The sequence below is a fragment of the Colius striatus genome, chromosome 14, assembly GCF_028858725.1.
Source record: "Colius striatus isolate bColStr4 chromosome 14, bColStr4.1.hap1, whole genome shotgun sequence".
NCBI classification, from domain to species: Eukaryota; Metazoa; Chordata; class Aves; order Coliiformes; family Coliidae; genus Colius; species Colius striatus.
This window is the reverse complement of record NC_084772.1, coordinates 20,590,450-20,602,975: the sequence shown is the minus strand read 5'-3', so window position 1 is coordinate 20,602,975 and position 12,526 is coordinate 20,590,450. Positions and strand designations below refer to the sequence as shown.

At 53.8% G+C, this 12,526-nt stretch overlaps 1 protein-coding gene across 1 annotated transcript in view; it reads right to left on the bottom strand.

Annotated features, from left to right (window-relative positions):
• Positions 1–2,312: 2,312 nt before the first annotated feature.
• The window catches only part of JPH3 (junctophilin 3), a 54,886-nt gene continuing 44,672 nt past the window's right edge, over positions 2,313–12,526 (bottom strand). Inside the window, exon 5 of the mRNA XM_062007472.1 lies at positions 2,313–4,097. Coding sequence (XP_061863456.1) covers positions 4,017–4,097 — 81 coding nt within the window. The 3' untranslated portion in view covers positions 2,313–4,016. The remainder of the gene's footprint in view (positions 4,098–12,526) is intronic.

The window sequence follows — 12,526 nt, the reverse complement described above, 5'->3', positions numbered from 1 at the left end:
TCCTCTTGGTTTTCTCAGTCAATCCCATCCTGGCTTTTTAAGGGCTTTCTCTCCTGCTGTGGAAGAGGGATCACTGTTCCTGCTGTGGAATGTGCAGCTCAGCAGCTGTGCATGGAGAAACCTGGGAATCCTTTCATACCAAACCTGTCTGAGCCACTCTGGTGCACACAACACAAGTCTCTTCCTTTTTCATGTTGGCTGTAGCAGGTTTTATCTTTGCTTGTGAAATCTCCAGTTCAGTTTCTCACATATTGGCCAAGGAAATTGTCCTACAAGTCAACTCTTTGTGTCCTCCTGTCTCTATCTGGAGAGCTGATGGTGTGCTGAGGACAGGAGGCAACGGGATGACCCTCTCAAAGGATGTTTTTTACCTCTGTCTCCTGACCCAGCCCCTCAAGACATCACTTCTGTTCCAGCAGAGCAGTGCTGTGGCCCATGGGGACAGCACACAGTGCCTGCTGGAACCAGCAAGTGCTGACTTGCATTGACAGCAGAAGGCACTGGCTGGCCTGGTGCACAGAAATCCCTGTGGTGCTTACCTGGCTGACAGCAGCACTTGCCCTGCTCTCCTGTGCCAGGGCTTAGGTCGCAGGACCTTGCCCTCATTGGCATGTGATGCTTCATGTCTGTGTGTGAGATGTCCATGGCTTTCAGTCCCTCCCCTTCTCTTGCAGTCTGGATTTCGTTTCCCCAGCAGTCCTGAGGCTTCAGAAGTCCACAGAAGGTAAATAGGTGCTGCAACAGCTCAGGATCTTGGACAGATCAGGCCCTGGTGCTCTGGGAGCATCGAGCTCTGGGGTACAAGCAAAGCAGGAGCCAGCTGGGCTGGTGAGAAGCTGATGGGGCACAAGCAGGGGGGAGGCTTTTTGCATTCCTTCCCTTTAGCCTTCCCCCACAGATGTGATGTCAACACAGGGGAGTCTGGCCAGGGGCCCTGGGTGTCCCCAGGAAGGGACCCTGTTCTTGAGGGCTCCTGATGGCAGGAGCTGGTCTGGGTCCTGGAGCCCCAACTCCTCTGTGTGTTTGATTCAGGTGCTGCACATTCTACTGTAGGAACAAAAACCCACCACTGCTGCCTGAGAAAAAAAGATACAAACCTTGAACTGCTCCCAGGCATCTGTCAGAGTGGACAGAAAGCAGCAGGGCTGGACAATTTTCATGGATTTATGTGCCCCCAGGCCAGAGATTTAAATGTGCCTGAGGTGGATCTGCATGAATGCAGGGCTCAGGAGGGAAGGAAAGGCACTGAATTACCTCTCCCTGGCCTCCTGCTCAAGAATATTTCTGGCCTTGGGCAGATGTGAAAAGCCCAGAACTAAGACAAATTGCTCAGCTCCCTGTGATTAATAAAGGAATCATTATCTAGGAGCACGTGGCTGGGGAGCCAATTAACATTAGTCTCAGGCTCTCATTCATCCTGAACAAACCTCAGCTCACCTTGGAACACAGAGAGGAGAGAAACACAGCTAAGAGCTGTGTTTGTGTTTGCACAGAGCTGCTGCTCCCTGGGCAATGACCAGTTGGGCAAGCCCAAGTGCTTCTGCTTTGCTAAAGAGGCATTTGGGTGGTGTTTTTCTCTCGATCTCTCAGCCTGTGTTTGCCTGGGACTGTTGAAGCTGCTGCTGGTGGGATCTGTGAGTTGTGCACTTGGATGTAGGAGGAAAGTCCTCGAGAGGCTTTACAAAGGGTTGGCACCAGAGTTAGAGGAGCTGGGGGTGAGCTCTGAGGGCTGTGATCCCAAGATAACGGTATTTGCTTCATTTCAAGGATGCAGCAACCAGTCAAGAGGGGGAAAAAAAGGTGACTGAGGACCCAAAAGGGAAAAAAACCACCCACAGAGAAGAAGAGGCACAGAGACAATGGTAAAAGACTGTGGAAAGGGAAGTTTAAGTGTTACTTGGGGGGTCTCTTGCTGCCTTCAGTTGTCTTTTCCCCTGTCCACCCATAGCCCTCTGCCTGAAAAGGGAAAGGAAGGACAACTGTGATAGGAGGGAATAAAACCATGTAAGGAAAAGAACTGAATTTAACTGGCACATGCTCTAATCCTTAGTTTATTTCTGGTTAAAAATATAGCAATCCAGTGCAGTGTAATAAGAAATCTGCTGAAAAGGTAGCAGAGAAACAGCTAAAACAGAAGCAAAGCAAAGCTGAGTCCACAAGTCAGGGCTGTTCCCAACAACTCTGGATGTGAAATGTCGAGGAGGGCTTTTTCTCCCTCCTTCCCCTCCCTCCCTCCCTCCCCCAGGACATCTGTTTCTGGGTTTCATCCCACCCTTGGGGCGCTGCCCCACTCCAGGCAGAGCTGCAGTGGGTAGAAGTGAGGGTGGGATTTGGTCCCTGGCTGTACCAAATCCCAAAGAAGCCATTCCAAGTGGTGGATCTGCAGGGGTGGGAAGGGGAAGGGAGGAAGAGGCCAGTGGGAGTGGAAAAGCCAAGGGCTGGGGGTCATTTCCCAAGCAATAGAGCCAAGACCACGCTGTTGTGATTGGGACCAGAAGAGCTCAGAACAGGGATACGGCATCTTTAATGAGTATGCATCTTATTGGGGGACAGGGGAGGGGACAAACCAAGGCAGGCATATTACAAAGATGGTAGAAACCAACAAATCAAGTGACATAGAAAAGAAGAAACGAAACCAGAAAAGGCTCCATCCTTAGAGGCTGCCAGTGCCAACGATGGCTGGGGCTGGGGGGGACTGGCTTGGGGACGGGGGAGGGGGGTGTTTTTTGGCTTTTTTTTAACCTTTTTTTGTTTGTTTTGTTTGACAGGGACATGTTGGAAGCTGGAATATACATCCTGCATTACAAAGTGCAAAATACTACATGCTCAGAGGCCAAGCATGATGTCTGAAACAGTCCACGGCAAGATGTAAGAGACAAACCCACCACCCTCTCCCTCCTCCTCTCTGGGACGTGCTCCAGTGCTCCTCCCCAGGTACCTTGGGGGGGGGAAAAAGGGGTTAGCTTCTTTTGCTTTGTTTTTTATTGTGGATCAGCACTGAGCCCTCTGTTCCCCAGGCTCTCCCCACCACTGTGCTCCCTGCCCTGGGTCTGGGACGGGACGCTCAGGCGACACCATGAGCAGCACCCACTCCATTGCTCTTGCTGCAGGTGCCTGGAGGTTTCTGAGAGGGGGAAACTGGGGAGTTTGGGTTCCTCTTTTTTACCCAGAACAAATTGGTTATGACTTAGAAGTAGCACTGGGTGTTTCCCAGCCCTGCCGTGGCAGGGAGCAGCCTGGGCAGGAGGAGTGAAGGCAGGAGGGTGGTGGGGCTGCTGCTCACACCTTCAGTTCCCCATTTCCCCCCCACCCCGGGAAATTGAGCAGAACACCAATTAACTGCTTTGTTTGAACACCAAATAAGAACATGGGGCCCTTCTCCCACCTCTCCCAGCTGGGCAGGCTTCCTGCCTTCCCCCTGCTCCTCCCAGCAGCGTGTCTCCCTCTGCAACGGGAGCAAGAAGAAAAGCCCCATTTTGCTTTCCTTTCCTATTTTACTTTGTGGTTAAAGCTGTTGTGGATTCCCCTGGGAAACTCACCCAGGACCCATACATACACCCAAGCAACTCTCCCATCACCTAGTCTCCACGTTGGGGTTGGTTACTGTGGGGGGAGGAGGTCAAGGGGAAGGGGAGATGAGCTTTTGAATTGATTCCATTGGGATTCCCTTCTCTCATCCCTTCCAGTGTTGAGGGGGGCAGAGTGTTGATAGCATTTTGCCATGCCACACAGCAGAGTGTTATACAAGCAAAGAATTTTGGCTAAAATCCAAAAAACATTACCCAGGAAAAAAGGCAAACTGTGAGTGAGACTCGATCCTTTGTTGTTCTCTGTGAAAAGACTTGGAAATCCTCAGAGGACAGTTCGAGTTGTCATTGTGGTGTTTTCTCCTTTCCCTTCCTTGGTGTTGTTCTCCTTGTTGTTTGGTTTGTGTTTTTCTGTTTGTTTGTTTGTTTCCCCTCCCCCTCCCCATTCATACATGTAACTGTTATTTTTGCAAACAAGACAGTCTTGAATTAGATGAAAAAGTTAATAAACAAAATGGCAACTCCAATATTTAGTAAGATCACCATGACTACCAGGATGGGAGCTGAGCCCTGCAAGAGAAAGAGAAGGAGAGGAGTTAGGAGGTGTGTTGAAAGCTTGCCTTGCAGCAGGGGGTGGGTGCTGGGCTGGGTACCACAGGACAGGCATGTTTGCAGACAACCAGACTCAAAAATGTCCAGTTGAAACCCTCCAGCAAATGATCCCAGAGTTCTTGGTAACCCTCATGGAGTTCCTGCAGGCTGCTGCCCGAGCCAGGAAGGTGGGAATAAAGGTGTCCCCCTTAGAGGTGAGTAAACAGCAGACATGGGGGCTAAACCCAGACTGATAGCCTCCATCCCTGTGACAGTAAAGGGGCCACCCCTGCACAGTGTCCTCCTAAGGCAGAGGCAGATGAGACCCCTCTCCTGGCTCTGCCAGGAGCCCCTTCACTCCCTCCCCACACAGCCCAGGGTGTTTTTGGGTGTCCCTGGTAGCACTGTCCCTTTACACCTGAGTGACAGTGGGGGTTGCACTGGATGATCTCTAAAGGTCCCTTCCAAGCCCCACCATGCTGTGATTCTGTGACAGCAAAGCTGCTGGACTCCTGAGCCACTTCAACACTGACTTTGGAGCCTTTTGCTTCCATAGACTCATGGAGCTGCAGGTCTCAGGGCAGATCCTGCTTCTGGTCACTCTTGGGCACATCAGCACTGTGTGTGACTGATGTGTGACTGTGCACACCCACACATAGGAAATCTGGCCTTAAAGTAACAGCTGGAAATTGGTCTCTTGGCCAGGGTGCTCAATGAAAAGGAAAAGATACATTGGATCATATAGTACAGTGGAGTTCTGGGCTGGAGAGGCTGCTGGAGAGAGGCCAGTGCAGGGCTGCCGAGATGCTGAGGGGATGGATGGTGCCCCCTGATGGAGGGGAACCTGCTCTAGCAGGAGGTTGGGCTGGAGCAGCTCTGCAGGGCCCTGCACACCCCCACCACTCTGGGCTTGTGAGATTCATGGAGTTGATTTGGGATGGTTTGGAGGAGCCCTCAGAGGCTGTTTCCCAAGCAGTGTGATTGCTTGTACAGGTATCCTGGGAGCAGCAAAAGTCAGGCCAGCAAACACTGCTCTGTGCTAAGGCAATATTTTGGGGAAGCTCTAGTAGCCTCCTTTGCTGAGGCTCACATGGACCAAATGAAGCTCCTGGGGACCACGTGGGAGCTATTGCAGCAACCCACATCCAGCCAACCCACCAGACACCCACCCTAGGGTGGGTGAAAAGTGCCAGAGGAGCACCCTTACTTTCCACTGAGCTTCAGGGCAGCCCAGGCACCCTCCTCGACCCGATGAGGATGTGGCTGTTGGGCCCTATCAGCATGCCAGGAAGGGTGGGAAGAGCCCACTCCCTGCCAGGGCTGCAGACAGCCCTCCCACGCATCTGCCTGCACAACAGTGGTCAGAAGAACATCCCCCTCATCCCTGCCATCCACCAATTGCTGTCCTGAAGTGTGAACGTGGCTGGCATCAGGGTGAGTGAGTGTGTGTGCAGGTGGGTGGTAGCTATTTCTCAGACTAGCTGGTATCTTGAGCTATTCTTGCTGCAGCAGGGCTCTGCCAGCTTTAATCTCCTGGGATGGCACAAACGCTTCTCTCTGTGCCCCTGTCCTCGTCACAACCCTCCCGTGGCCCTTGGGCTGCCATGGGGCAGGGCTGGGTGTCCTTCCCAAAGCCAATCCCTGCAGCACTGCTGGGGAAAACAATTTAAAAGCCAAAATAACCCACCCCCACCCCCCTCCCAGCTCCTTGCTGGCCAGAGATGGTTTCTCTCCTGAGCAGGCTGATTCAGTTTGCATTTGGAGGTGGGTGGGAGCGAGGATGCTGGAGCTTGCTGGAAAGGCATATTTGTAGCTTAGCAACAGGGTCAAAGGAAGCCAAGCAAAGGGAGGGAGAGACTCTCCTGGCAGCCAGGTATCCATGCCTGGCTGCTCCCAGCAGATCTCTGTGCCTGCACCACCCAAAGCCTTCCAAAGGCAGAAACCACCCCCCTGCTGCCACTCCTTCCCTCCCCTCCCCGGGGCCAGGCACTGCCCAGAGCTCTGGGATTTACACTTGGGAGCTTCGTTGCCAAAGATTATTGGGGGGTTTGATGATTCTTGAGCTGGTGTTGACGTAAGAACAGCTGGGGGTGATCATGGCTGTCAGTGTTTCTGTGGGCAGAGCAAAGGCAGCGTTTGATCCCTCCACCTCACAGCTGGGGAGGGCTGAGCTGCTCCCTCAGGCTCACACAGGCCTCTGCCCACTCACCCTTTGGTTTGCCCTGCTGAGGAAGCAGAGAGGCTTTCTGCCCCTGCTCTGCTCACACTGCCAGATTGTTGGATGCCACAAAGGAAATTGTACTGCTGACAGGAGCCCAGGGTCACAGCATCACAGAGTCATTGGGGTTGGGGAAGCCCTGTAAGCTGCTGCAGTGCCAGCCCTCCCCTCACCCTGCCCAGCCCAGCACTGACCCACAGCCCTCAGCACCTCAGCTCCAGGGCTGTGGGATCCCTCCAGGGCTGGGCACTGCCCCAGCTCCCTGGGCAGCCTGGCACAGGGGCTGACACCCCTCTCAGGGAAACAGTTCTGAGCTTCAAGGGCTTTTCCAACCACTGTGGTTCTATGATGCTTCAGCTCATCTTTGGCTTCCTTGAAACCAGTGCTATCTGAAGGCAGAGAGTGGAGCTGATTTTCCAGGCCTGGGGTTTGTGTGTCAGACAGCAAGCAGCTACTCTTTATCTTTTACAGCTACAGCCCTCCCTTCAGCCCTGACAGAGCAACGCTAAAGCAGGCAGTCAGGAACTGCAGAGATGTGTCTGAACCACTGTCTGCCTGTCACTGAGACGACGTCCTGCCTCCAGCACAGCGCCTGCAAGTCCAGCACCTGCGCTTCTGGGCAGCAGACGCCAGCTGGCAGCGTCCTCTCACCCCATTTTAGCTGTGCAAACCTTAGACACCTAGGCTGTGCTCACCCTCCAGCCTGGCTGTAGGACCAAGTGACATGAGATGAATGGCACCCAGAATGGTTGCACCAGCCTGGCTCCAGGAAAGGAGAGATGAAACGAAGCTGTGCTGCACTGAAGCATCGTCCAAGGTACTGGCTGGTGGCAAATTCCCTTGGCAAAACGAGGCAGCTCTGGGCATTTGGTGTGTTTGGGTTTTGTCACAGGTGCCTGGACTCCTTCAGAGCAGAAGCAAAGCATCTGCTGAGGATGGGCAACAGAGAGCAGCATCAGCTGGGCCAGAGGGTCCTTCTGTACCCAAGGGCTTGTCAGGTTTCCTGCAAAGGTTTAGAGAGCTGCAGCACAGACCCAAAGCCTTGGAAGCACTCAAATGTGAGTAAAGCCTCGTTAGGCTCAGGAGTAACAGCAGCAATTGCAGCTGTAGAAGAAAGGAGTGAAGGTTCCTGTCAGTCTGTGGGTCTGGCTCTGTGCAGCTCTGGCAGGGGCTGCAGCCAAGCCACCACCATTGCTGACCCCTCCCCAGAGTGTTTGTTTTTGTCCTTTAACTGTTGTGTAGCAACTGCAGAGCCTTCCTGGGAGCACGAGGGGCAGCTGGCTCACAAACACAATTGTAGCATAATTAATTTAAGCATTAACAATCCATCATTATCTGTTATCACAGGATACAAGCTCTGCCTCTCTGCCATGGAAACCATAGTGCAGGTTACCCAGGAATCCCTCTGGGACCTATTAAGTGTAATTACTAAGGACTTGGATCAGCAAAAAAACCCTCCCCATATATACACATTGTTTTCCAGCCTCAGCACTGCAGAAAGTGCTGAAAACTTCACAGCTCTGTGACATTTGTGCTGAATTGCCACATAATTGCCAAGAACAGGCTGCTGTGAAACGGTTAAAGGAGCATTTAGCAAAGGAAACAGAAGGGAGGCACTTTGCTTTTCTCCAGCGTGTTCCAGCGTCTCCCAGGAGGCAGGGAAGGGAGCTCAGGGGATGCTGAAGGTGGGGAACGGGCTCTTGGTGCTGGTGTGGGATGGAGATGGGTGGTGGAACACAAGAAGTTCCACTGAAGGGAAATCTTTACCCTAAGGGTGAGGGAGCCCTGGCCCAGGCTGACCAGGGAGGGTGTGGAGGCTCCTCCTCCGGAGGTTTCCAACCCTACCTGGACACGTTCCTGTGCTCCCTGAGCCAGGGGAACCTGCTGTAGCAGGGGCTGGATGAGCTTTAGAGGTCTTTTCCAACCCCCACCATTCTGACACTCTATGATTCTATGGTGGGGAAAACCCTGCTGCTGCAGAAAGCAGCCCAAGGGCACACCGGGGTCTGTGCCGAGGTGGTGGCTCCTGATGAGCTGTTGTGTCGCCTCTGGCTCAGCCCTCACCTTCCAGTCAGCAGCCAGGTGTCTGTCTGGGGCTGTGTGTATGTTTTAAAGATTTTTTTGAGGGGGAGTGGTTAAAGGCTGGTGTTTTACTCCAACTTTTCCCAAGCTGGAAGAAGATGTGGAGTTGGGCTCCAAACCCTCCAGTGAACCCAGGCTGACAGAAGCAAAGTCAGCGAGCTGCTCCCTTCAGGTACATCAAAGAGCCCCTGAGATGAAAAGGGTTTTAAAAGGACCCTGTCAAGTTACACATCCCATTTCTCTCTGAGCACTCTTTCCTGTTACAAGTAATGCCCATGATGTCTGTACAGGAGACAGATTAGAGGAGGAGCAGTTTCCCGTTGTCATTTGGTTTAAAAGGAGCTGTTTGCTTTGCTCATGTGGTGGCTGAGACCTGCCTGATCTCTGGAGGGGTGATGGGCTGGCTGCAGGACCCATCCTCCCCCTTACCCCCAGCTGCTTGTACTTGTGTGGACACGTGTATATGCCACTCTGGGACTGGAGTTTGGACCTGTTTGGTTGAGATGAGAGAAAGAAGGACAAGGCAGACATGTCTGTGTTAGGAGACCTGGGGAAAAGTCCTGATGGGGGAAAGACCATGGGAAAACCTGAAGCAGGAAGCCTGAGAGGACCCCAGGGACAAGCCACAGGGTTCACTCCTGAGGAAACCAGCCACACAGAGGCTCTTCCCCAGCAGACAGACGGGGGCATCTCTGTGCATGGCACAAAGCCCCGTGTGAGGCGCAGCTGAAGCTTCACAACTCAAGCAGAGGGTGCCAGTTTGGGCCAGAGGAGACAACCACCTGTTCTTTTCACACTCTTTAGAGCTACAGCTGCAGAAAATGCTCCACTCCGAGGCAAATCCCATGAAGAAGAACCGCAGAGCTGCTGGGAAAGGTGTGAGCACCGACAGGGAGGTGCCAGCCCTGGGCCAAGCCCCTGCCTGGGGACCCTCCTTCTGCCCCCCTGGGGCACAGCCCTGCTCTGGCTGCACATTGGCTGCTTCCTCCTCTCTTCCCCCAGCGACAGCGCAGCCTGCTCAGCACATCTCGGCCCTTGCAGAGAGCGAGCCGGCGGGATGCTGCAGCAGCCCGGATCCCTCCCTGGCAGGGACCTGCAGGTAACACAGGGCTGTCTCTGACATCCCCAGCCCAGCACATGCTTTTGCAAACTCCATTTGCTGCCCCTGGTTTGTTTGGTCCCATCAGCAACCAGCTGAGACCGCTGAGGCTTTATCCCTCGGCAAGAGAAGCAACTGTCAGGGGTGGCTGAGGTGGGGGGTTGTTTATGGCTGCTGCCCCTGCCATCAGGCTTTTCTCCATGAGATGAGACATGGAGATTTTAAAGGGCAGAGTCTCGAGCCTACTCACATCTCCAGGGTGCCTTTAGTGTGGCCACGCTGTGTCCCTAGAAGTCTCCATCTAAACGGCCGTGATTGCTCCTGCTAAATGAGGACAGGCAGATGAATCAGCCTCTGCTCGTGCCTCAGCACTGGCCCTTCTCACAGGCATGCTGGGGACCTCGGTGCCTAAAACACTTCTTCTCCCTTTCAGAAGCTGCAGATGTTCAGCACCTGCAGAAAAGGAGAGGTGTTCTCTTCCTTCTCCCCCTCCAGCCCTAAGAACGGGATGTGTCTGCTGCAGGTGGATAAAAGGCTTGCTGGCATTTTAGAAAGCCTCTTTCCCTTTCTAGTGTCTCAACGACTCCTTTTTGCCTTTCCCATTTTAGACCTTCTCCAAGGCTCTGGGAACCTGTGAAGCACTCGGGCAGAGGCTTGAGCTTTGCACCTCATGGGCCAGAAAGGTTGGTGACGTTCATCTAAGTCCCTTCGCCCAGCGCCACCGACAGCCGGCCCGGCACCTTGCTTTCAGCTTTTCAGCTGCCTGAGTTTGCTCTGTGCATGCAGGAGTCGGAGCACACACAGGCACTGAGAGATCAGGTGGCTTTAGATGGCACTTGCAAGCGTGTGTGTGATTGTAGCACCAGTGGGATGACCCTGAACCCCCCACCAAGTCCCCTGAGAGCCAGCACGGAGCAGCACTGGATTTCATCAGCAGGAGCGAGCAGCGGCCTCAAGAACTGACCTTTATGAGAGTGACTTTCAGTTACCCAAGTGCAACCCCAAGGAAAGGGGGAACTGGGAGCTTCTTTTTAAGGGCCTGGTGAAAAATAACTGAGAAGAGCAAAGTTGCCATTGCTCAAACAGCAACCCATATGTCTGACTCCTCTGCAGAGGTCTGCATCCCACCTGGGCACACATTGCAAGAGGCCAGACACCAAGAGACCTCTCCAGCTCTTCCAGCCTCATGCCTAAGACAGAAATCAAGAGGGGAGAGAAGTGATAATGTTCAGACTGTGTTTTTGCAAGACCTACATCCCCATCCTGTTCCTTTGAGCACTGCCAGAGGTGTGCTGGCTGTCAGAGCTGGAGCCCACCCTCCCCTCAGCCCTGGGCCCATTGATGGTGTGTGTAGACCTCAGTTCTGCACAGGAATACTCCAGGTAGGGCAATAAACAACCCTGATTCAGCTAAGAGCATCCTTCCCCTTCATTGGCAGGCACCTTTCTGAAACAGCCCAGCTGTCTGGGCGATGAGAAATGCCCTTTTCAGCGAGCAGCTTCCCAGCTGGCAGCGCTGGGGATGGCAGGGAAGCAGGCTGTGGGCCCTTCCCTGGGGGCTGCTGGAGGAGAGCTGCTGGGAGGAGGAAGGGGAGGGGTATTTCAGGCTACCAGGAGAAATGGGGCCGTGGTGGGGAGCCTTAACTCTGGTGAAGTGACTTGGCAGCGTGAGCAGGTCACAGTGGGCTCTTTTTGCAGCACTAAGCACGCCAGTGCCCTTTATCGTGCCCGTCACGCGTGGATGTGGGGACTGTGGGGTAATTCCTTCCCCCTTAGCCTTCCCCTCCTCTTCCTCAGGAGCTCACCACGCTCACTGGAGTCAGAAACACTCTGAGATCCTTGATGGCAAGAGCAGGCAAGGTCACGGTGTTTGGCAGGAGGTTGGAACACAAACCGCTGCACCTTCCAAGCCTTTCCCCCACCTTCCCCTCGCTCCTGCCCCACCACCCCCTTCCCTGCCAGGCCACTGGGACAAAGCCTCGCTAGCACAGTGCAATTCCTGCTAGAACAAATTGTTGCTGGCATTGTAGGTTATTTAAATCCACATATTATCTCTTCCTCTGTATTACATTAGCTTCCTCCCAAACCTTCGCCATCTGTTCCACCCTCGCTTATGAATGTGAGAAAACTGAACATGCTGCTTCACAGCTACAGCACTTAAAAGGGATGATGTGCATCCTAATGGCTTCTGTGTGCCTTCCCATGCAGGCTGTGCCCCTCCTCAGTGCCCAGCATACACTGGAGATAGCCACTAATGCTGGGTTGCATTAGTGGTTATTTACCTCTGGTGCTGCAGCTGAGTCCTGCGGCTGACTCGGGTGGCTCTGGCTGCAGGTGGGGGGCTGGAGCCTCGAGAGGCAGCAGCAGGTAAGGACAGCCTGGCCCAGCCTCAATGCCTGCTCCTTTGTTCAGGGTTTGACTCCACTGGGAGCTCTCTTTTTTTTCTTTCCTGGCCTGGCAAGCTGTCCCCCACAGTGCAGCCCCTCAGCAAGCACACAGTGCTCAGCTCTTCTCAACGGCTGTGTGGGTGCTTTTGAGCCTCGCAGGATGAATAGGAAACCAGAGAGCTACAGGGCTGTGTGTGGGGGTGATTTATCCACAGCCACGGCAGGGAAACTGTGGCAGAGCCGTAGCTTAAGTCCTTCCTGCATCCTGGCTGCTCAGGGGATGCAGGCATCAGTGCTGCCTCCTCTTTGCCATCATCCCTGGGCTGCAGGTGCTGGCTGGAGGAGGGGGGGATGCTGTAGGTATGGCAACAGTGATCACACCTCACAGACCACGGTGCCTCCAGCCCAAACTTCCAGTCTGACTGACAAATGTCGTTTCATTTGCATGGTCCCTGTCTCTCCAACAACCAAGCAGCATCTTCTGCTACCCTGGCAGGGACATTTAGCTCCTTTCTTCTGCCAGAGCCACATGAGAGGTGGTGAAATGTCACCACCTGAGAGTTACAGGTTTGCTGTTTGTGGCCATCCAGCCACACAGGACCCCTCCAGCCGTGCCCTGTTTG